General features: G+C 35.8%; 2 protein-coding genes across 2 annotated transcripts; one reads left to right on the top strand and one right to left on the bottom strand.

The window, feature by feature from the left end:
- Nucleotides 1-459: 459 nt before the first annotated feature.
- LOC128217253 (aminomethyltransferase, mitochondrial-like) lies at nucleotides 460-20,650 on the top strand. Its single transcript, XM_052924265.1, has 9 exons — nucleotides 460-518; nucleotides 2,055-2,163; nucleotides 2,511-2,705; nucleotides 3,118-3,300; nucleotides 4,024-4,102; nucleotides 4,650-4,795; nucleotides 5,204-5,393; nucleotides 6,779-6,895; nucleotides 20,415-20,650. The coding sequence occupies exons 2-9, from the start codon at nucleotides 2,086-2,088 to the stop codon at nucleotides 20,633-20,635; spliced, it is 1,209 nt and encodes a 402-aa protein (XP_052780225.1). The 5' UTR covers nucleotides 460-518; nucleotides 2,055-2,085; the 3' UTR covers nucleotides 20,636-20,650.
- On the bottom strand, nucleotides 11,767-14,331 carry LOC128217252 (uncharacterized). Its single transcript, XM_052924264.1, has 2 exons — nucleotides 14,044-14,331; nucleotides 11,767-13,542 (listed from the first exon to the last, which is right to left on the bottom strand). Exons 1-2 carry the CDS (start codon nucleotides 14,178-14,180, stop codon nucleotides 11,961-11,963), a joined length of 1,719 nt encoding a protein of 572 aa, XP_052780224.1. The 5' UTR covers nucleotides 14,181-14,331; the 3' UTR covers nucleotides 11,767-11,960.
- Nucleotides 20,651-24,469: the final 3,819 nt, after the last annotated feature.

The following is a 24,469-nucleotide window of genomic DNA, read 5'->3' as shown; positions in this document are numbered from 1 at the left end:
CTCTCCAAGATAATTGTGAAAAACCTCAAAAAGTGTTCGGAAAATTTTGTGACCTTAGCCAGTATAAATAAAGTCAACCTCGCAGGAAATGTGCACCAGTGTGGGGCTCAACCCCACAACCGCCCTAACACTAGCACTTAGCATTAACCAACTAACCTCACCAAGATTCTTATTCACTCACATAAAATAAATAGCTGCTTGGGTATTTAGAGAGATAGTTAATTAATCGATTAAATGCTCAAATTTAATGTTTACAAAACAAATTCAGATAATTGAAGACTAACAAGTGAAAAAAAATGCAAACCTCTTCATTTTCAGACTGTGGTATAAATATCACAGCTGCAATGCATGCCATTTGAAATATAGCCCCTAAGAACAGACCATAATACAAAAAGTTTTCGAGAAATGTTGGTTCGTCAATCGTAATCGCCATGTTTGTTTTATTGTACACTTGATTCACCTGAACCGGTTTAACCGAATACACACAAATTCAGTGTTTTGGAAATCAACATTTCTAGGTGATATTTGTGTATAAAATTATTTCTTGTGATTACATACTGTTGTTTATTAAAGTATATTGTATGAACTATCCAATAAATGGCTTGCAAGAATGTGACAATTGATAAATCGCATGATGTTGCAAATTCTCTACAGTAACTGGTCTTAAGCTCAACTTCAATATTGCCAACAACTGTAACAAGGTCAGAATCAAACATTTCTGACAGGTAAAGGCTAGAGCACACGGATCATTGACAATTTTTTTTAACACAAAACTAGTTCACTTCACAAATTTAGTCTTAAATTCATCATGTATACGAAAAAAAGTTGAGGTTATTTGTTTTCAAGCTACATGTAGTATACACAATGTAATATTATAATTAAATATTAACATTCACAACATGTTTAACGTTTAATGCTTATATATAAAGTGCTGACACATAAATTGATAAATATTCTTATTGTAAATTATAGTAAAAGCATACTAGCTTGTGACCACATATTGCCTGTTCCAATTTTTAGCCCACCCTGTTAATCCCTGTTTAGCAATCCCATAATGATTGTTTTTCATACAAATGTAACAAATTGTTTGTCCTCAAATGATGCTTCAAGATTGGAAAACTGCTAAAATTTGAAAATAAGCAATTAGTCAGGAGTATTTAAATTGCACCAGTTTGCGCTATTTTTTTCGCGCAGGGGATTATTCATTTTAACTGCTGAACAAAATGGAAAATAATTCACTCAAAAATACTACTTTAGAAAATATTCAGTATATCTTGAGTTATTCAAGAAAAACGTCCATTTCCGGCAAAAAGGGGTCCTTAAGTTGCTTAACAGAATAAAGGATAATAATTATTATTGTTGATAGAAATATATTAAATGGAGTGAACTCCAGATGTTACATTTCTCAAATGGTGCCATGAGTGAAATATTTGCTTATGTGGCAAAATATATTACAATCTAATTAAAAAACAAACATTTTGTCTTTATATTTCATGCTCAATAATTTATTGATAGGTAATTGGAAAATTGGGCAAAATAACAAAACCGTATATATAGTATTTTATGCACACATAAAATTCTTTATGTGGCGGCGGCTTTGCCTCTTGGCAGTTTACCCACCCACCCAGATATTGTATTACGGGAAACATAACGTAACACTTGTCAACCTATTCTTGTTGACTTTGATTTTATTTTATGGCATTTTGAATAAATGCCCATTATTAATCAACGCAGTGTTTCTTGTTTCTTTTCCTACATACATTACTAGTTCAACCGGCTTGCGGTCGCCCTTACAACCTTTATAAGTGTACAATATATAAAAGATATGTTGATTATTCCTTACTGGCACTTAGTTTCATAGTGAAAGTTTGAATGAGGTTAAAATTAGTACAACAGTGGAATTATATTTTGACAGACACATTGTATGAAACAGCAGTTTATCAGGACACCATTGCTTTCATAAAGTACCAAAAAGCATGAAATAGACAAGTTTACAAGAAGAGTTGTCAAAGGTTTCAATGAAAAACATTTCATTATTTTTGTTATTATTGCAGTGGACCAATTTGCTGAACAATAACTCTTATCATGCAACAGATAGTGAACTTGTTGGGCCGTAGATTGGCAATACATGGTATGCAGCAACCTAAGCGGTTTGCAAGTGGGGTAAGAGTTTGTGTTTAAAAAAAAGTGTCAATCTTCCAAATCAATGTCAAATCACATACATTCAATGATATGTTCAGTGTTCTCAATAAGAACCGACTGCCGGCCAAATGGACGGTTAAAATGGCAATTGGGCAGGTTCAAATGGAAAAATAAATTAATTTTAAGTAGAATAAGTAATAGCTGTTCAGTTACTGTACTATTTGAGACGATTCAACCGTAACTTATTGAGAACCCTGTATGTTATCTTATGTATATTTGTAATATGTCTGACTTTTTTGAAGTCAATTAATTTTTTTATAGATTAGATACATTTTTCTTTATTTCAAATGTTAAAAGCTTTTTTTCAGGAGATAAAAAGGACATGCCTGTATGATTTCCATGTAAAGAATGGGGGCAAAATGGTGCCATTTGCTGGCTGGGATATGCCGGTACAGTACAAGGACTCAATCTCTGAATCTCACAAAAATGTTCGTACAAATGCTGGCATCTTTGATGTATCTCACATGCTTCAGACGAAAGTCACTGGGAAGGATAGAGTACAGGTTTGGAGTTTGAATTTACCTGTCTTAACAGTTTATTTTGTTATGGGCACGATGGATCATAAAATGTCAAGTGCATTGTTCGGAGATTGTGGTGAAGTGTTGTGATTAATTTAAATTTTATTTTATTCTGAATCACAAAATACAGGTTTGTTTAAAAAATCTGCACTTGCCCTGACAAAAGGTAGAACTGTTATTTTTTACACCATTCTTGTTGTGGAAAAACACTATGTTGGTCTTCAACTAATTATGCATTCAATTTTTTATGTTTGCTGCTTATAAGTAAAAGACTGGAACTAATTCGGCATGATATTTTCGATATAAATAATGAATAGACTTAACTTGCTAAAATACATCTAAGTCATTCTCTTTTTTGTGCGTTTTTTCTAATCTGCCAGTTCTTGTCATTTCACAGTTTATAGAAAGTCTGGTTGTTGGGGACATAGCTGGTCTCAATGGCAACCAAGGAACGCTGTCACTATACACAAATGACAAGGGTGGGATAATAGATGACCTGATTGTGAATGAGACGGAGCAGGGATACTTGTATGTTGTGTCCAATGCTGGCTGTGCAGATAAAGATCTTCCTCACATGTTGGTTGGTAGCATTTAACTGCAGTGTTGTCCGATTAGCGCAGTGCCTTGCTTACACGCTTCTCACCAAGGAGACCTGGGTTTGATTCATGCCCTGCGTGCATGTGAGTTTGGTTCGTGGTTACCAAGTGGGACAAGTGGGTTTTCTCCAAATTCTCCGGTCTCACCCACAACAGAAGACCACACTCTCAAGTAAAATCGTGCCAATGAGAGTGATTGATATTATGTTGTTCACAATCGTTGTAAAATAGTTTTAACTACGCTTCCATGTTTTACATTTTACTTTTAATTTTCATTGTCCCTTGATATTGTGATTCGATGTTTGTATAGGGAAAAATGACTATTATTTTTAACAAGAAGCTTTAAGGGTTAGGGTAAGAGTGGTTTAGTGGTACAGAATACCCCTCAGATGGTTGTGCGATTGTTTCCCACTAGGGGAACTCGAGTTATTATAGCCTTTCAAAATGGACATCATTAATTGTTTCCACCAAGGAAATGGACTCAATTGTGATTCAATAAGCTACAACATGTATCAACATAAGGGGCCTAACCTGACCATCATGAAAACATTTTCGACAGTAAATTCAGACAGTTGACAGATGATTCCTTTTACCCAAATGTTCAGCATATTGCAGTCTTCATAGAGGGCTTAACTGTTGTTAACGGTATAAATGTACAACAACATATCTGAATGCTAATTTCAACTTATTTCATTTATTTCTTACAGACCCAAGCTGAACGACTTAGGAAGAAAGGGCTCGATGTGCAGGTTGAGGTCATTTGTAATGGACTCATTGCTCTACAAGGTCTGTATACTTAACTAGTGTTGGGTTAATATTTTTGTACATTCATAGCAACAACTTGGATACTAGTATAATTTTTATGATAGTATGCCTGAACAAATGATAATATACACATTTCTTTTATGTTTTTAAAGTAAAATAAATAAAAAAAACTGATAATACATTATTCATGATCATAATTGATTATCATAAATGTCATGCAACCAGTGACCATTATTTGATTACATTTGATCATTGCGCCATGACTGTACTAATCATGGTTTTAATCAAACTGCATTATTTTTACTTCAGTTAAAACTAAGATGCTTACATCTTTTTTTTATTAAACTATAACGAAAGACATATTGATTAAACTGAACTATAGATGATATAAATTCAGCACATTAAATCTCAGTTCTTAAAATCTTAAGTTATAGAAATCCTCTTTTTTTTACCGTAGTCAATTGACTATTCTTTCAATAAAAAGTTTTGCATGTTGGAGGCTTTAAACTGTTAAAAAAGCATAAAATGTATAAAGAAATATAATCTTTAGGAAACTTAATATATTCAGGTCCAGGAATGGTAAAAACCCTGCAGCCTGGCTTGAGCTTTGACATGTCTGAATTACCATTCATGACAAACAGAGAGACGTCAGTGTATGGGATAGATGGTTGTAGGGTAACACGGTGTGGCTACACTGGGGAAGACGGGGTTGAGGTAAAGCTTGACTTTTATCATGAAAATAAAAATATTAGATTCTCTTGTGCATTAAAAGATATAAAAGTCCAATTACATCTATATATTTAGAAAAGCAATTAAACCCAGCAGTTACCGTACTTGGCCCTTAAGCAATCATCTAGGTTTGGCGACCATGATGTTTAAGATAGTGGGGGCACTATATTTTATTAAGAAAGGTCAAATTCCACTCTGATCATAACAAGGGTCATCTGTCCTAATTTTTGCCATTTATATACAATACAGAATAATATAGTTCCTTATACTTAATATGTTGTTTCAGCACAATTATAATTTATTATAAACTGTGTACAGATAGAAAGAAATGAATTTGAACATATTTATTAGATATATGAATAGATCTGCTTTGTAATAAGATTTATAATATAGATATCAGTGGATGTTAACCGTACTGAGGAGCTAGTTGAGCACCTGTTACATGCCAACTCTGGTGTGGACGTCCGACTTACAGGGCTTGGTGCACGTGACAGCCTGAGGTTGGAGGCCGGGCTCTGCCTTTATGGCAACGACATAGATGAAGACACAACTCCCATCGAGGCCACCTTGGCGTGGACCATAGGTATCATGTAGTTTTAAAGTGTAACAATGGTTTGAAAAAAACATCAACAACAAATGCTGCCTATAATTGCAAGATTCATCTTAGCCACACCAATTTATTGTTTTGTAATATGGATTTTGGCCAAAAAGAATTTTAAGGGAGGGAGCTCATGTTTTTTCTTTCACCAGCGAAACTCTTTACTTATTACAAAATTTCTTTATTATTATTTATTATTATCCTGAATAATTAATACTTTATATGTCCTTTTGAATGTAATTTAAGCACATATATATCCCACGAATCTCTCATTTCATATACCTATTATAGTCTCGAAGGACATATAAGAAATACTTTTTGTCATATTACAATTTGCTGTTGAATTGAAACATCAATTTGGTGTGGCCTTAGTACAATGTATTTAAGAAAAATAACAAATAATAGATATTGAAAAGAATTTTGTGCTAAACTTACCATATCAGCAAGGCAAGCTATTCATAACTGCATGATGATAACCATGCTCTTTGGCATTTAGAATATTGGCATAAAGGTGAAATCAAAACAAATGAAACTCTTTTGTGAATATGTCAGTCTTGGTAGAAATTATTGCTGGCGTCCTTTTTGAGAGAATGGAAAACCATGCCCCAAACGGGATCTAAACCAATGACCTTTAGATGAGAGTATGGTGCCTTTAATACAGGCTTTCCAGCATTGAGCATTTATACCTTGTTTACTTTTCCTACTTTACTTAAAGGCGTTCTATTTTTTTGTCAAAACCTATTATTCCTACTTTTAAGTCAAAATAGCTGATTTATAGGTCAGTGCTTTTTTACTCATTTTTTTTGCACTGATTATCCCAAGAGGTTGCGATGCTAAAAGTGGCAACAATTTTTACATGTCGTACATAGCTTAGTTTCATTAAAGGTTTACTAAAAGTGGTCTTAGATATTGAGCATTGAATGTAAAGATTGAACATTATCTAAAAATGTTCTAAAATTGATGTAAAATATCCTTACCTATCTATTATTGCAATGAACAACTTTTCCTACTATGAGGGATACTACAGTTCAGCAGTAATCCTGACCCCAGGATTGAGAGCATTTTACTTTACACTTTTGTACAGCTGTTGTTGATATTGTCTTCTTGCTCAGACAGATGCATCAAACACAGTAGTGCATTGAAATAAATATAAATGACTTTGGAAAGCATTTAATCACTCATATTTAAACAGACAACCTGCTATTTTTAAAGATTGGCAATTATCAGCTATAAGAACCCCTTTGCCATTTCGTCTGAATAGCCCCTTCTTTGTTCCTACTTTTCTGTTTGGCATTGCTGGATAGCCTGTGTTAGCCTCTTACTCTCATGAGATTCAAAAGTCAACTAATAGAAGTATTATGATTTCCCAGGAAAGCGCAGGAAGGCAGAGGGAGGGTTCCCAGGGTCGGACATCATACTACAGCAGATAAAAGACAAACCAAAGCAGCGGAGGGTCGGCTTTACATCCACTGGTCCTCCTGTCAGAGGTAATTAACTGATGTTAATTATGATTAGTTACTGCTGCACTTCATGATGGTCCTGCGAAAAATATGTTATCACCCTGCCTATCCGTTTGTCTGTCCATCTACTTTTTATGCCCCCCTTCAAAGTATATTGCTTTGCACATGTCTGTCGGTAGACCAAAGTTTGTCCGATTGATTACTCAACAATTCCTTGACATATGGTCATCAAACTTGACATGAAGGTTGGGCCTGACCAGTAGATGACCCCCTTTTAGGGCTCATCAGGTCAAAGGCCAAGTTCATAGTGACCTTTAATTATAAAAGAATTTTAAAGCTTGTCCAAGTGATAACTCAACAATGCCAAGACCTATGGAAGTTGGGTCTGACCAGAAGATGACCCTTATTGTTTTTGGGGGTCATCGGGCCAAAGGTCAAGGTCATAGTGACCTTGATTGGTTTAAGGTTGTCCCAGTGATAACTCATCAATGCCTGCACACATGGCATCCAATGTCAGTGACAAATCAGCTGTCATTTTGGTCCATGTATATTTAATTCAATTGCACAATGTCTGACAAACATCTCTTGTTTTATATGATTTTAAAACTCTTCAAGATATTAACTTCAAATGTTTAACTGAAAAGGTTTCCTTAAACTTAAATATTGTTTGATTTATGGCCTTTTGTTATGTTACCAAAATTCAGCAAATCAATTAACTTGAAAGGTTTAAATGATATGTAATGAACTTAAGAATCAATATAATTATGGCAATGTGAAGTTGTGTGTTGTACAAGAAGCATAACCCTGTGACATACCGTATAGTTACAATGTTCCCTCCCTTGATGCTTAAGCATGTTATATTGAAAAAGGTTAATGGAAATTTAAAGATGAATCAATGCAAACATGCCATATCCCTCCACTGGGGGATGAGGAAATCCCCAGAAATTGAGATTCATGCCCATAATCACCAGATTGAGGGCAATATGTCCTAGGTTTATGAGCAAAATCCCTTGAAAAGCCTTCCAAGACATATGTTATGTGTGAGATAGTGATGTGTTTGTACATATATTATATTTCCCATGGACTCATGTCAAAACCTCTTGACATTCTAAACAAAATCCCTTGGAATGGTCTCAACAAATAAGGCTTGTATGAAAATCCCTTGTGCTCATTCCAAACATCAGGATGTGGCCAATTGGTTCGTAGTTGACTCCGTTGAAACAATTGTGCATGGAGAAGAATTTAACTTGGGCATCGATATATGAAGATGTGATAATAAGTTACGTACAAGAATCATAAGGGCCTGTCAAATACTACTGCTTCAGGAGTACACAATTAAAAACAGTAGACAATCATGGAGAAAGCACTTTACAACTGACCGTAGCAATACTGATGTACATTTTAACAATGTTAGTCCAAAAGCGTCGGGACCCAGATAAAAATATCACTATAAAGATATTTCTTATTAACTTATTTTTGAAAATGACAGCATTTGGTAATAATTGCTGCTGTTAAATATTAAGTCATGAAGATTGCAATGTGGCCTACACATTACCAACATGTTGTATTTTGTTTGCTTCTTTATACATATTTGTTGAATAATTGTTAAATTAATGCAAATAATTTATTATACTTTTTTTACTATTTTTTATTAAAACAAAATAAATGCATGTAAAACAAAATGACAGCACATGTATACATTTGTAACAGTATATACAAGTAACTTGGCCCTTTTCCAGTTTGTGTGGTACCGGATCGAGTGAGTAATTTGGTGATTGAATTTGATATAAAGATTGTCACTTGAAATAGGGACATATGTATAAATTTACAAAAATGCTCATGTGTTTCCAAATTACCTTCGTAAACAAACAAGTAAGTTGTATACAAATCCCACCTGTATTACCATAACTTTGTGATCAATTTCCCTAAGTTAACTCCCTTGAAATTTATTATGTTTTAGAAAACCTATATAGATGTTTCTTTCACTTGGACAACTTGCACGCAATGCAAGGACTCTTCAATCATACATGAACTTTTAAACATACATGTTTATAGATAATGAAATTCCCTGGTTTTGACACATAGTTAGGTAACTGAAATTAAGCAGCTATGAATAATTTATACAAATAGAAATATCTATTGGAATATCAATAAGAAAAGGTTTATGATCTAAAATGTTGATCTTAAAGCAACATTTTACTGCATGGTTGATTTGCATAGTTATCCCAGTTGACTAATCCTGTGAAGGCTAGACAGAGTTCTTTTGCATTTCTCGGCCAAGATCAAGGTCATGCTCTGTATTGTTGTAAACTGACTTTTTCATTATACTTTTCCTGTACCAACATACAGGTAGATTACATCTTACTGTAGAACACATCAGAATAGCTGATTACCTTTTTGCAATTAATGCCATTTAGATTACGACCTCTTATACCTGTATTTCAAAGAAACTTCATCAAGAAATCTTTTTGATGAATAATAAATGAATTTACACTATGCTTACAACAGAAGCTTCCTGTAAGTAGTTGCAGAATACTAGTTTTCTGATTTTAATTGAAAGCTTTTGATCAATATTGGCTTGCCCAGTTGCAATTGAATTTGATTATTACAAAACAAAAATTATTATTAAAATATTTTCAAACCAAATTCATTATTGAAACAAACAAAATATATCAACAGTGATGTGGGAATGTAGATTTAGTGTGGTTTGATTTTCAGCTATATATAATATTTAATGTTAATGATGAGAATATGAAAATGAAGTACAAGTATTAAGCTAAGATGCTTTCTTTACATGAATCATTTCTTTTTGATGAGGTTGATTGGAGATATATGAAAGCCTCATAATATGAAGGCACTTTTCTTATGTTTAAGTATAGCAACTTCCTTGGCTAAGTTATTTAATATGCAAACTCTGAGGAATACTTTTCTAAGAAAATGTTAAATAAGAACCCAGGATAATATGTTGAAATTCATTAATTGTAAACTTCCCACATGCATAGTTATTCTAAGAACACTTCAAAAAGTGCCAGCAGTAAATATTGGTGCATTAGAATTTTTCATGTGACATTAATTTTAATTTATTTTGAAAAACATTCACTTTTAATGAAAATATTTGACTGAAAATATCATGAACAGCAATTATACTTTTATTTATGTATTGTATATATTTATTTTATAATATTTATGACAAAAAAATATTTTTGGGGTAATATTTGACTGCTTCAACTTTTATTTAACCATTTTTGTATCATTAGCCCCTATTAAACATTGTTATTCTATGTTTTATGAGATTTGAAAACAGCATTTTATTTTTCGTTGGAGCAGGAGTCGCCTTTATATGGCACTTTACTTATGCTGTGGTACTGCAGCATTTATGTTAGAATATTAAAAAAAACAGGTAAAATCAGAGAAAACAGTGACATTATTGTTTGATTCACATTTGTCGTTTATTTTAAACGAGGGTGGTAGATATTCACCTGTAGCCCCACCTTCTGTAACGTCAGGGTCTAATTCAATGAAATGTTGGACCTCTTTATCTTTTAAATCACTTGAATATTAAAATACTGAACATTTTACTGGGACCAGGGGCCTTGAGATCCATGGAAGCTCCTGGAAGTAAGTTTTCTATAACACATTTCAAAGCCTCTCCTTCCATAAGTTTTAACAATTACAAAACCAAAGCCTCATTGATGTTTAATGCTCTGGCAGGTCAGAAAAAAAAAAACATCAGCAATACTGTTCTGACTATGCATGACTTTTGGTGTGTAGGTGCTTTTATGGCATGAATCAAAATAGAAACAGAATTTTGAAAAATAGGCTTGAATTCATTGATTTTATTTAAAGTGGAAATAGAGAATGGGGCATTTGATTGTAAAACAGCAATAACTAGTCAAAGAGTTTTATTAAGGCCATGTTCCTGATAATATCATTCACGTACACCAGAGGAATAATGATGCTATAAGTTGGATTCGTCATTATCAAACCACCGCTAAATGAAATTGGATAATATCTGAAAGTGAAAGTATTGATTAGTAGGTGTGATTCTATAAAGGTTCTTTAATTCATCTAATGTAGTTTATAATGAAATGTTCTGTTCATTGACTCCATGAGATGCTTTTAACACTGGAATTCAATACCTTTAACAAGGACATTCTTGTCGAAGCAATGGTTTTTTGTTTGGTATTATAATTATTTTCATTGATAGCTTTAGTTTTACAAGAAGTGTCTATTTATTTCATGTGGGTCACAGCTTGCTGAGCAAAATATGAACATGAAATATCTTAAAAATAAAGAACAACTGTATAGATTGAGGGATGTTTGCATTTTGATATGTGTCTAATAAACGCAAAAAAAGAAAGATGTTTACTGATTTACAGAAAACATGTGTTGAAGTTCATATACGTTTTTTTACACTTGTAAATTTGTTTTAGTGTAATTCATATTCAATAGCTTAAAGCAGTCTACTTGTTTGGGATTCTGCTCTCATTTTTAACTCCATAGCAATATAGTTCTTCAGTTGCATAATGTAACAGAATTGGGTAAAGCTTAAATGAACTATGATTTTTCATCGGTTTGATAACATTGCTTCTTTATTCACCTTAAATTCCAGTGATGTTTTCTAGTCATGAATTATTATCTTTTATCTTTCTGATATAATGAGTGGCCCTTTTATCAAAGAGTGTATGACAAAATATCCTTTTAAAGATCAAGGTTTTTTATCACAAAGTTATTCAGTTATAATCACAAATTACTACTAAATTAACTTGTTCATAGCTGACAAATTAAACTACATTTCTGAAAAGATATATGTTATAACTTAGAAATATTTTGTTTCAACAGACAATCATACAATAGGTGCAGTGAAAGGATAAAGAAAGTAACACTCTTTAAATTCTTTAAAATATTTTTTCCACATCTACAAGTATCGTATTTGATTAAATGAAATTTAATCAAAGTTAATTTTCAATAGATATCTCATTAAATATCCATTGGTCAGCTTGGCCTAGCCATTCCTGAATTATTTACTGATGGTATTCATGAAGTTCCTGTAATTGTTACTGTTTAATAGAAAGTGAAAACTAATTTGCTATTATTGTGCGTTCCCATTTAATCGATGTTTTGTTCCTAATTCATGTAGAATTAACGTCACTGCATCGTCACTATCCTCCATATCTGGACCTGGTAAACTGTATTGGAACCATTTGGCAACTTTAAGTAAATTCTTATGCAAAGCATTTGTAACATGTTCTGGTATACCATTAACTATTTCCATAACAGTCTTGTTATTACGTGTTATCACAGTTTCTTTAATTATGTAGGAGAAAGTGGTATAATCCAAGTATTTTTCAAAGGGCAAAGTTGTCTTCCCTTTGAAAAGTATGGGAATGCATCCACTCAAAATGGAATCATAGATGGATTTCCTGGTCGGTGAATCACCAGGGGGCTGAAGGCAGTATTTTGAATGTCTCATCCATGGAATGGTAGTTTTTGAATGGTCTTTGAAACATTCCTGGGTTATCAACATGACCTGTTTTGGCATATTGTCAATTTTGTTGCCAGCTTCTTGGAGTTTTTCTTTATATCCCTGTCTTAACTGCACTTTAAACTGATCCAACAGTTTTGCTCGAAAACCATTGCTTCGTCTTGTACCTGCTGCTAAAAATAGTAACACAGGTCGTTCTTGTAAAGAAGGAGCATCAAGTGTGAATTCACTCAAGCTTAAATTGCGAAGACCGTTTTTAAATTCATGCATTACTTTACTGGAAGGATTTGGAATGAAATGAACATATGATGGATAAGGCACAACTATACTTATTCTCCCTTTAACTCGATCAGTCCAGTACTTATTTGTTTCCATTTCTATTCCTATAAACGTAATATTTCTTGAATATGGATGAAGTAATGTAGGACAATTTGCACTTCCTTGTTCACGCTCAATTTTTGAAAGAGCCATAAAATGAGGCTTCCCACTCTGGTAATGCTTTGTCTTGTTTTGTCGCAAATGTTCAAACAAGGAGTCGACAAACTGTTTACCATTCTCTCTAAATGTAAGACAGTTTAATCCGGTGTAGGCAGGAATATAGAACATATCAGCTTTCTCAGGAAACATTGTCCTGTAGGGGCTGAGCAACAGTTTGTAATGAATTAGGGGCTCCAGTGAAAACTGCTGTGTTTCTCTCACACTTTGTATATAATCTAATGGAGTGTCCGATTTGCTAGAATTTATTTTTGAAATTTCCTTTCCGCTTCCACAAAATTCAAAGTCATTACAACTGGCATGTTTTTTAGTCAAATACTGTTTTACTTCTGTGTTAAAATAACTTGGAAGCTCATACACAAAAAACTTGTAAGGTGTTTTAATTTCAGGAGAATCTTGTGTATAATTACAATCCTTTTGCACATTTCTTGGAAATAGGTATTTTGGTGAACCTTTTGGGACTGTTGTAGCCTGTTCACTTACTGAATCTATTTTTAGAACTGTTTGACCAATTTTTGTAGAATTTTCAGGCTGAAATGTATTTGATGTTTTAAACTCCAGTTTTCTTGTAAGTGAAACAGTTTTTGTTGAAGTTATTTCAGGATTTATTGAGTTTGGCCTCTGGATTTCAAGTTGCAGCGAAGGGCTTTCAATGTTATTAGTTCTTGCTTCCATCACTTCAGTTTTGTCGTGCCTGGAAATGATAAAAGAATTCATCACATAAAATTTATTTATAACAAGCTTTCTGTTAGAATATAGAGATTTATCAGTGAAATTAAGTTTATATTTCACTTTTTCAAACAGTGAAAATATCAATTTTCAAATCAAATTTCAGCATGCGCAGGGCTGGGAAAGTATTTAAATGACCTCATTTCCGAAATACAATTGCGCTTTTCTGAAAACTACAATTAAATACCATTTTATATTATTTTAGGAATATAAATAAAAGAAATAGTTTGTTTCTGTGTAAGATCATATTATAATTCACCACATGAGCACCTGACATACATCATTCAGAAATGGCTAGCTACTTGTATTAAATAAAGCTTTTAGTGGTCACCAGGTGAAATAAAACAAACAATAAGGAATAGTTTTTCCTATGAGCATTAGTGCTTATCAACATAAAGATTTAGAACATTTAAAAAAAACAAAATCAAAAATAATTGCCATAGCAACAAAAAATTGTACTTCTTACCTTTTTTCCTTTGAAAAATTTTCGTATGGAAATTCCATGATGGTAAACAGGGCAATTATTGAAATTACACCGGTCAATATGACCAGCCGTCTGCCCCGGCACAGATGATAACGAGCCATCCGTGTGGCAGAATACATTGTGAACTACTTGTAGATTTAAAAAATCAGATATCTCCTGTTACATGTAATGCTATATCCTTTCCAATATTGGTATGGAATCACTCTTATCATTTACTGTCTTTGGCATCTTGGTTCTCCCATAGTTTCAAATTGTCTTGTTGTCTTATCAATTCATGATGCCCTTATTGTGTGACAATGTGTTAAGTTAAAAGTTGTAGAAATTTCCTATGCGTAGAGATGTCCCAAGATGTATTGTAGATAGGAAAATGATTGCTGATTAACAGATAGCATTATAATTAATTTTATATATGGTTGTTCTTTGTACTCAATTGCTATTCATTGGTCTTTATTAGTAAGAACTTGTTTGTTTTGTCTTTGTTTTTAAAGAAAACATGTCATCAGTTTTTATGTCTGAGTGAGCAGTTTGGAAAAAAAGAGAAGGAAATCAAATACTGGTAGTTGGGACATGAAAAATTACTTTCTGATGGTGATGTTTATTTTAAATGAACATCAGCAGTTATGCAGCATCTTCTGTTGAACGCATAGAATAATGCTTATCGTGTTATATATATATATATATGTTAGTATCTGTAATTACATTAGTGCATCATTTTTTCAGCTAGATTTTTATTTATCTTAGGCCACAACAAATAGCTGTTTCCAAGCAACTACTCCTATTTTAACTATTAACTAACTAACTAACTATTTTAAGGTAATTATAATTGATGAAAAAAAACTTCCTGGTAAAGCCATTTTGTATCAAACAACTCAGAATGTTTTTTATCTGTCTCTGACAACTCAAAATCAACTCAATCAAAATAAATATTCTGTGCTGTATTTGCATAGTTTAAACATATTTTGTTCAACAGATATATATCAAAGGTTACCAAATTGTGTGTCATACTATTATAATTATATGCATGGTAATTGGAAATATATTAAAACAAAACCAGAGCTTTTAAGGTTTCTCTCCGGATGGTTTACTGAAACCAGTAGGGTTGTAGATCTCACTTGGGTCTGTACCAGAAGGGGTGTAGATCTCCCCTGGGTCTGTACCAGTAGGGGTGTAGATCTCCCCTGGGTCTGTACCAGTAGGGGTGTAGATCTCCCCTGGGTCTGTACCAGTGCGGGTGTAGATCTCCCCTGGGTCTGTACCAGTAGGGGTGTAGATCTCCCCTGGGTCTGTACCAGTAGGGGTGTAGATCTCCCCTGGGTCTGTACCAGTAGGGGTGTAGATCTCTCCTGGGTCTGTACCAGTAGGGGTGTAGATCTCTCCTGGGTCTGTACCAGTAGGGTTGTAGATCTACCCTGGGTCTGTACCAGTAGGGTTGTAGATCTCCCCTGGGTCTGTACCAGTGCGGGTGTAGATCTCCCCTGGGTCTGTACCAGTGCGGGTTGTAGATCTACCCTGGGTCTGTACCAGTAGGGTTGTAGATCTCCCCTGGGTCTGTACCAGTGCGGGTGTAGATCTCCCCTGGGTCTGTACCAGTGCGGGTGTAGATCTCCCCTGGGTCTGTACCAGTGCGGGTGTAGATCTCCCCTGGGTCTGTACCAGTGCGGGTGTAGATCTCCCCTGGGTCTGTACCAGTGCGGGTGTAGATCTCCCCTGGGTCTGTACCAGTGCGGGTGTAGATCTCCCCTGGGTCTGTACCAGTAGGGGTGTAGATCTCCCCTGGGTCTTTACCGGTAGGGGTGTAGATCTCCCCTGGGTCTTTACCGGTACGGGTGTAGATCTCCCCTGGGTCTGTACCAGTAGGGGTGTAGATCTCCCCTGGGTCTGTACCAGTAGGGGTGTAGATCTCCCCTGGGTCTGTACCAGTAGGGGTGTAGATCTCCCCTGTGTCTGTACCAGTGCTGGTGTAGATCTCCCCTGGGTCTGTACCAGTGCGGGTGTAGATCTCCCCTGGGTCTGTACCCGTGCGGGTGTAGATCTCCCCTGGGTCTGTACCAGTAGGGGTGTAGATCTCCCCTGGGTCTGTTCCAGTAGGGGTGTAGATCTCCCCTGGGTCTGTACCAGTAGGGGTGTAGATCTCCCCTGGGTCTGTTCCAATAGGGGTGTAGATCTCCCCTGGGTCTGTACTGGGTCTGTACCGGTACGGGTGTAGATCTCCCCTGGGTCTGTACCGGTACGGGTGTAGATCTCCCCTGGGTCTGTACCAGTAGGGGTGTAGATCTCCCCTGGGTCTGTACCAGTAGGGGTGTAGATCTCCCCTGGGTCTGTACCAGTAGGGGTGTAGATCTCCCCTGGGTCTGTACCAGTGCGGGTGTAGATCTCCCCTGGGTCTGTACCAGTGCGGGTGTAGATCTCCCCTGGGTCTGTACCAGTGCGGGTGTAGATCTCCCCTGGGTCTGTACCAGTAGGGGTGTAGATCTCCCCTGGGTCTGTTCCAGTAGGGGTGTAGATCTCCCCTGGGTCTGTTCCAGTAGGGGTGTAGATCTCCCCTGGGTCTGTACCGGTACGGGTGTAGATCTCCCCTGGGTCTGTTCCAGTAGGGGTGTAGATCTCCCCTGGGTCTGTACCGGTACGGGTGTAGATCTCCCCTGGGTCTGTTCCAGTAGGGGTGTAGATCTCCCCTGGGTCTGTTCCAGTAGGGGTGTAGATCTCCCCTGGGTCTGTACCAGTACGGGTGTAGATCTCCCCTGGGTCTGTACCGGTACGGGTGTAGATCTCCCCTGGGTCTGTACCGGTACGGGTGTAGATCTCCCCTGGGTCTGTACCGGTACGGGTGTAGATCTCCCCTGGGTCTGTACCGTTACGGGTGTAGATCTCCCCTGGGTCTGTACCGGTACGGGTGTAGATCTCCCCTGGGTCTGTACCGTTACGGGTGTAGATCTCCCCTGGGTCTGTACCAGTAGGGGTGTAGATCTCCCCTGGGTCTGTACCAGTAGGGGTGTAGATCTCCCCTGGGTCTGTACCAGTAGGGGTGTAGATCTCCCCTGGGTCTGTACCAGTAGGGGTGTAGATCTCCCCTGGGTCTGTACCAGTAGGGGTGTAGATCTCCCCTGGGTCTGTACCAGTAGGGGTGTTCCCCGGGTCTGAACCAGTAGAGTTGTAGATCTCCCCTGGGTCTGTACCAGTAGGGGTGTAGATCTCCCCTGGGTCTGTACCAGTAGGGGTGTAGATCTCCCCTGGGTCTGTACCAGTAGGGGTGTAGATCTCCCCTGGGTCTGTACCAGTAGGGGTGTTCCCCGGGTCTGAACCAGTAGAGTTGTAGATCTCCCCTGGGTCTGTACCAGTAGGGGTGTAGATCTCCCCTGGGTCTGTACCAGTAGGGGTGTAGATCTCCCCTGGGTCTGTACCAGTAGGGGTGTAGATCTCCCCTGGGTCTGTACCAGTAGGGGTGTAGATCTCCCCTGGGTCTGTACCAGTAGGGGTGTAGATCTCCCCTGGGTCTGTACCAGTAGGGGTGTTCCCCGGGTCTGAACCAGTAGAGTTGTAGATCTCCCCTGGGTCTGTACCAGTAGGGGTGTAGATCTCCCCTGGGTCTGTACCAGTAGGGGTGTAGATCTCCCCTGGGTCTGTACCAGTAGGGGTGTAGATCTCCCCTGGGTCTGTACCAGTAGGGGTGTTCCCCGGGTCTGAACCAGTAGAGTTGTAGATCTCCCCTGGGTCTGTACCAGTAGGGGTGTAGATCTCCCCTGGGTCTGTACCAGTAGGGTTGTAGATCTCTCCTGGGTCTGTACCAGTAGGGGTGTAGATCTTGGAAACTTTTGAAGTTTTCCTTCTTTATATGTTTAAATACTCAATATATTTTTGAATATAAACAATGAATTTCAGTTCTTTTTCAGTTGGAAACATAAAAAATACCTGAAATTATTTAACATATATTTTTTTCTTCTGAAATTTTTAAATAAATGGGTTCAAATTCTAGTTAGTGGGGGTGCTATCTGCATATGTTGTCGTTGTTTATTCAGCTTAATATTTGCTTTTTAAAAAATTGAAAGTATATTTAAAGCTTTCAATTGCCATTTTTATAATATTATTCATCAGAACATATTATAACCATGTCCTAACTTGATGTTACATTGTTGTAACAAACACACAACAATGATAGGAAATGAGACAAAGGTGTAACTTTTCTGAATAAATAATATATTGCTATTTCCTGATTGATTTCAAACAGGACTTTGATATATTTCTTTTAAAACAGATGAAGTTGTGTTTCTCCCTATTCTACTCCTTACTAAGATCTTCTCTCTTACTGGTATCATGATCCTGCTTTTGAATCTTAAAGCTGCACCCTTACAGATTGACCGTTTTGACAACTCTTTAAATTTTTTTGTCTTGAAATAAGCCCTTTTTTAGCGTAAATGTGAGAGATATCACTGCTGACAAAAGATCAGATCATAGTGTTTCACATTTACGTTTGGAAAATTGATGTTTGATGACTAAAATTGTTACATGTGTTAAGTGTAGTGTTGTTTTTTTTTAAATGTCAAAACTGACAATCTGTGAGGGTGTAACTGTTACTATATTTCACATTTTGCATATTTGCACTGCGGGGCCATCTGGGAAGTAAAAACACGGCCCATTTTCCCGGCTATCCCAGGTATACCCCCGTCCCTGGGAGGGCCGTGGTTACAATTGACTAGTGCATTAATTGTAATTCAACCAGCTAAACAATTGCAGGTGCCAAAGGTGATAAGTTTCTACAATATAAGTATCACCCTGGCCTAAGTCTGCCTATCCATCCTCTAGTAAGTTAAAACTGTATTAAGTTACAATAATTGTGAAGTCTCGTCTCGTTTGCATGATGCTGTGGGGAAAACTGGAGGCCCAAGTTGTTTTTGTTTTTTCTAAATGACTGAAGACATTTTTGGTCTTCAAAAGAACTAAGTTGGCAGGTAAAAGCACAGCTAGTGTGTTTGCCTCAGCTTATAAATAACTCACTTAAGAAAATCACTAAATGGATATTTGGCGGTTTTATTTTACATCAGTCCCTTTTTTGGCTCGACTACCGGTATTTGAAGAATAGGTGGGCTATACTACTCGCGTCGGCGTTGGCGTCTGGTTTAAGTTTTAGGGCAAGTTGGGATTTTCACTTATAAGTCCAATACCCTACATTCAATTGACTTAATACTTCACGCAGTTGTTCAGGGTCATCACATGATGAGGTTAGATAACTCCATATTATTCTTTACACAGATTATGGCCCCTGATTGACTTAGGTTAAAGTTTTAGGGCAGGTTACAGTTTTAGGGCAAGTTGGGGTTTTCACTATAACTCCAATACCATTCATTCAATTGACATAATACTTCACACAGATGTTCAGAGCCATCACATAATGAGGTTAGATAACTCCATATTATTCTTTACACAGATTATGGCCCCTGATTGACTTAGGTTAAAGTTTTAGGGCAGGTTACAGTTTTAGGGCAAGTTGGGGTTTTCACTATAACTCCAATACCATTCATTCAATTGACATAATACTTCACACAGATGTTCAGAGCCATCACATAATGAGGTTAGATAACTCCATATTATCTTATATACAAATTATGGCCCCTGATTGACTATGGAACTTAGGTTAAAGTTTTAGGGCAGGTTGGGATGTTGTTTAATAACTTCTATACCCTTCATTCAATTGACTTAATACTTCACACAATTGTTCAGGACCATCACCCAATGAGGTTACATAACTCCATATCCTTAATACAAGTTATGGCCCCTGATTGACTTAGGTTAAAGTTTTATGCAAGTAAAAGTTAAGGGCAAGTTGGGATTTTAATAAAAAAACTTCTATACCGTAAATTCAATGCACTTTATAAAATTCAAAATTATTTACGACCATCTTACAACAAGAAACATAAATCCATTTTAAGCCTAAATACAAATTATGGCCCTTGAATTTTTTTTTATTTTTTAAAGTTCCTTTGAAAGGCATATTTGTATATTCTTAACCACATTTTCATGATGGGAAATCAAGTTATTTGAATGACTGGCGTCATTGTTTGGGCGGGCTGGTGGGAGGGCAGCATCAAAGTCACCTTTCGATCAAATAATTTTACCGGTAGTTAGGTTTGACATAAAGAAACCAAACTTGATATTATTGCATCGTTATTGTATTCTAAGTCAAAGCGGCGTAGTCGAGCGCACTAAGCACTAAGCACTGATGCAATGAGATTTAATCAACCATCTGTACTTATATTTACCTCCCTTCAAGAATGAAAGGAAAAGTCATGTAAAAAAACATTATTCCTCGAAGTTCATATGATATATAATTTATGCCCTATATTAATGTATATTTTCAGGAGGTGCAGAAATCTTTGATGAGTCAGGGTCAAAGGTCATTGGCAAGGTTACCAGTGGATGTCCTTCACCTACACTGAAAGTCAACGTTGCTATGGGTTATGTAGAGGCTGCCTTCTTTAAACCTGGCACCAATGTTAAGTTCAATGTTAGAAATAAACTGGTACCAGGAATTGTATCAAAAATGCCATTTGTGCCTACCAATTACTATTTTGGAAAATAAACCATAGACATTCAATGATTGTTAGAACTTAATGTATGTTGTTAAAAAAATGATCTGTATATGTTTGTTGTTATACTAGTTATGTTATGGAGTTGTCAGACGAGAGGTTTTTTTATTCGGATTTAGGAATTGTAATGAAAATGCAATGGATTAGACAGCTGATATGGCAATCTCAAATATTTAAGTAATTATTATTTGCAATGAAATGTTACATTATGATCAGTGTTTCCCCAGGAATTATATAAGGGATGTCGGGATGAAAGTGGTGGGCCAGGGAGGAGTGTCCCCTCCCATTTTTTGTTGTTTAGTATTTCATTTAAGGAATGAATTTTTGGACTCCACACATACTTTTACCCATCCAATTGCATTCATTTCCCTCATAATGCCATCAATCAAGCATTTCATTACTCATATTTTCACTAATAGTCCATTATTTATTTACAGAATTGTTAAAAAAATACAGAAACTTCTTTAAAGAAAACCTTTCAGTTATTCTTTCTCACCCATTCTGTTAACAGAACGACCTGACCCTAACCGAAAACAATTTTTCAAGACGTCATAACAACACGGGAAAATATAACAACTTTATTGTTGATTTTTAACATAAAATATAAAGAATATTTTAACAAATCATAAATTAACAATTTTCAATATGTTGATTTAAGTTTTTCGTGGCCTGCTGACACAATGAAAACAATTTCAAATTAAACAATTTTCAACATGTTGATATAAGTTTTTCGTGGCCTGCTGACACAATGAAAACAATTTCAAATTAAACAATTTTCAATTTACATGTATATTTTATATGCGATCATTTGATCAGAGCATATCCGAAGATGTTGCTGTCATCGGATGATAATCGCAATTGCCAAAAGGTTGTTCACTTAAGGAATTGAAGTTGAGGTGTAAATATTCACTGATGGTGCAATTTGATGTATATTTCAAAATCTTTTAATGTCAAAGACAGGAAAGTTTCCAATGACTGCTGCGAGAAACTGAATATAAGCCTAAAAGTAAATAAGTTGAACTGTTAGAAATGAAAATAAAACTTCTGAATCTAAAGGACCTGAATCTACAGCTGACATTTTGAAGACAAATGGCCAGTCTGTGGGAACTTCTACTGACGCTCACTTTTGGTTTGGACTGGATTTTCTTAACTTTTTTATTATAATAAAAGGTGAAAAAATAAACTTGATCAGTTGGCAAATTCATTAAATCTACATTTTTTTTTTAATTATTACAACAATTTCATACATATTGTTAACCAATTTTGCAGATATTAAATGGTATGGTTTGAGCTAATCAATCAATTGACACCACATCTGAAATAAGCACAGTATTAATTAAAGCATGTCGGGAATCTAGCTCTGCTTGTGAAGGGATGTCTGTTCTGGCACCTGAAAAGGCCCTTTGGGAAATACTAATTATGATTATGTTAGATAAAAATGTAATAAAAATCAAATTTACACAATTTATTGCATGAAAATTTGGCATTTTATCAGTATTAAAAAAAAAAATAAAATGTATTGAATGTCATGATCACAACGAGTTTATATGTAACAAATTTATTTTTTTATGTACCAGTATTGATATTGTTCAAAGGCATTAACTTAACCACTGGCGACAGGTGCTACCATTAATTTTAGGTAGATCAAGTTGCATTGGCTTGATAGGAGTATCATACAAATGAAGTTTGTAATTAACATTAATAAAATTCAACGTTCATGCATGTGTGTCCATAATGTGCGGTTAAAGACAACTCTGGAACATCAAGACAATGCCAATTTCATTCGGATTTTTCTTTTATAGATTGATTTGATAAAATACCTCAATTGCAAATTTATGAAGTAAATACATATTTTATTAAATTATTAAATTTATTATTTTAATTAATTTATTAAATTTTGAATTGATTAAATTAATACATATTTCATAAAATTCTTAAATTTATCATTAAATGCATATATATATATTTCACATGTATTGTTTAAGAAACATCAGAATTATAAATCCTTTTATTCTATATGCTTACTTGTAATGCCATATATTCAATGATTTTTACCATAAAAAAAACCCTGGAACCATAAACCTGCTTATCAACTAGCTGGCCACTGCTCTTTGTCAGTTTGTTAAATTGTAGCCATGTATGGGTAACAGCATCTTGATACAGATGGATAATACAAACCATTCAAGCTTACTTACTCATCCATGTATTTTAATTTTTTCTAAGTTTTGCTGTTTTTTTCTGAGTGCTTATTATTATTCCTGATTTACTTGCGCTTAGGTTTATACTATTTTTTTAATATCTGAAGAAAACATAATCAGCCTGTACAATCATGTCATGGATAAATCATTATAGAGTATTTTAAACTCAGATATTTTAGTCTTAGTATATGTAAGAGTTTATTTTGGCTGGCACAGCAAGGACAGGCCAAGAAGCTCGGACCATTTTCTGTAAGTGCAAAAATGATCTCTACTTATTTGCTTTTCCTCCGTATTTGACCGACATTAACTCTCTCCTCTTTGTAAACCATTAAATGAGTGTTGGGAAATGGTAAATTGTCACTGCTATGTGATTGTGTTTTAAGAGCAAATAAAAAGGATTGATGTACAAAAACGGAAATTTATTGTTATGGCTTCGTGATTATCTCAGTGAACATAAACAACGTGATGTTCTTTCTGGATCTATGTCTGATACAGTTACAATATCAGCTGGAGTTCCTCAAGGCTCAATTCTTGGGCCGCTTCTCTTTCTTATTTAGATTAACGACATTGTTGGTGATATACAATCACATATTCGACTCTTCGCAGATGATACAACCTTATATATAATTGTCGAAGACCCCGTATCTGCTGCACAGCAACTTACTAATGACCGAGACAAAATTCATATGTGGGCTGAGAGATGGCTTGTTACATTTAATCCTGCAAAAACCAAATGGCTATTATTCACTAGAAAGTCTAATAGGCATATGCACCCCTCAATATTCATGAATAATACAGAAATATCTGAAGTTACAACTCATAAACACTTGGGCGTCACGCTTTCTAGCACCTGCTCCTGGCACGATCATATTCAATCCATCAAACAGAAGGCTTGGCAGCGAATTCACTTCATGCGATCATTCAAATACGTTCTTGATCGTAAATCGCTTGAGGTTCTGTATTTCACATTCATTAGGCCATTGTTGGAATATGCCGATGTTGTCTGGAATAATCTGACGCAAGCTGACGAGGATGACTTAGAAAAAGTTCACCATGAGGCGGCCAGAATTATATCCGGTGCAACTCGTTTAGCATCTTTGACAAATCTTTATGTTGAAACTGGAATCGAGCCACTCAAAGAAAGGCGACGTAAACATAAACTTATCCTATTTTACAAGATGTTTCACTCCCTTGCACCAGCATATCTAACTACTCTGATTCCAACAAGAGTTGGTGACACTACTTTGTATAACCTTCGAAATGCAGCTAACCTTCAAAACATTTCATGCAAATTACAGTTGTTGACGAGTTCATTTCTGCCATCAACTATATCCGCATGGAACGCACTCCCGGAAGAAGTTCGTTCATCGCCATCTGTGCCCTCTTTCAAATACAAACTTAATAAGAACATAAAACAAGTTCCTGACTTCTACTACGGAGGTGACCGCATATCTTGTGTCAATCATGCGAGGTTGCGTATGCACTGTAGCAACCTTAACGAGCATCTATTCTCAAAAAATATTGTCAACAGTCCTAATTGTCAATGCGGTGAAATTGAGGACACTTTCCACTTTTTCTTCACCTGTCCATTGTATAACGTCCAACGAAATTATCTCATTGGTCAGTTAT

The sequence above is a fragment of the Mya arenaria genome, chromosome 14, assembly GCF_026914265.1.
Source record: "Mya arenaria isolate MELC-2E11 chromosome 14, ASM2691426v1".
Lineage (NCBI taxonomy): Eukaryota > Metazoa > Mollusca > Bivalvia > Myida > Myidae > Mya > Mya arenaria.
This window is presented reverse-complemented; position numbering and strand designations above follow the sequence as displayed.

Bases quoted from the DNA above. Each gene is read 5' to 3' on its own strand.
- LOC128217253 (XM_052924265.1), top strand. From the start codon at position 2,086: ATGCAACAGATAGTGAACTTGTTGGGCCGTAGATTGGCAATACATGGT. The intron at 4,103-4,649 runs GTCTGTATACTT...TAATATATTCAG, and splicing joins TGGACTCATTGCTCTACAAG to GTCCAGGAATGGTAAAAACC. The intron at 6,896-20,414 runs GTAATTAACTGA...GTATATTTTCAG, and splicing joins CACTGGTCCTCCTGTCAGAG to GAGGTGCAGAAATCTTTGAT.
- LOC128217252 (XM_052924264.1), bottom strand. From the start codon at position 14,180: ATGTATTCTGCCACACGGATGGCTCGTTATCATCTGTGCCGGGGCAGA. The intron at 13,543-14,043 runs GTAAGAAGTACA...TATCATTTCCAG, and splicing joins AATTTTTCAAAGGAAAAAAG to GCACGACAAAACTGAAGTGA.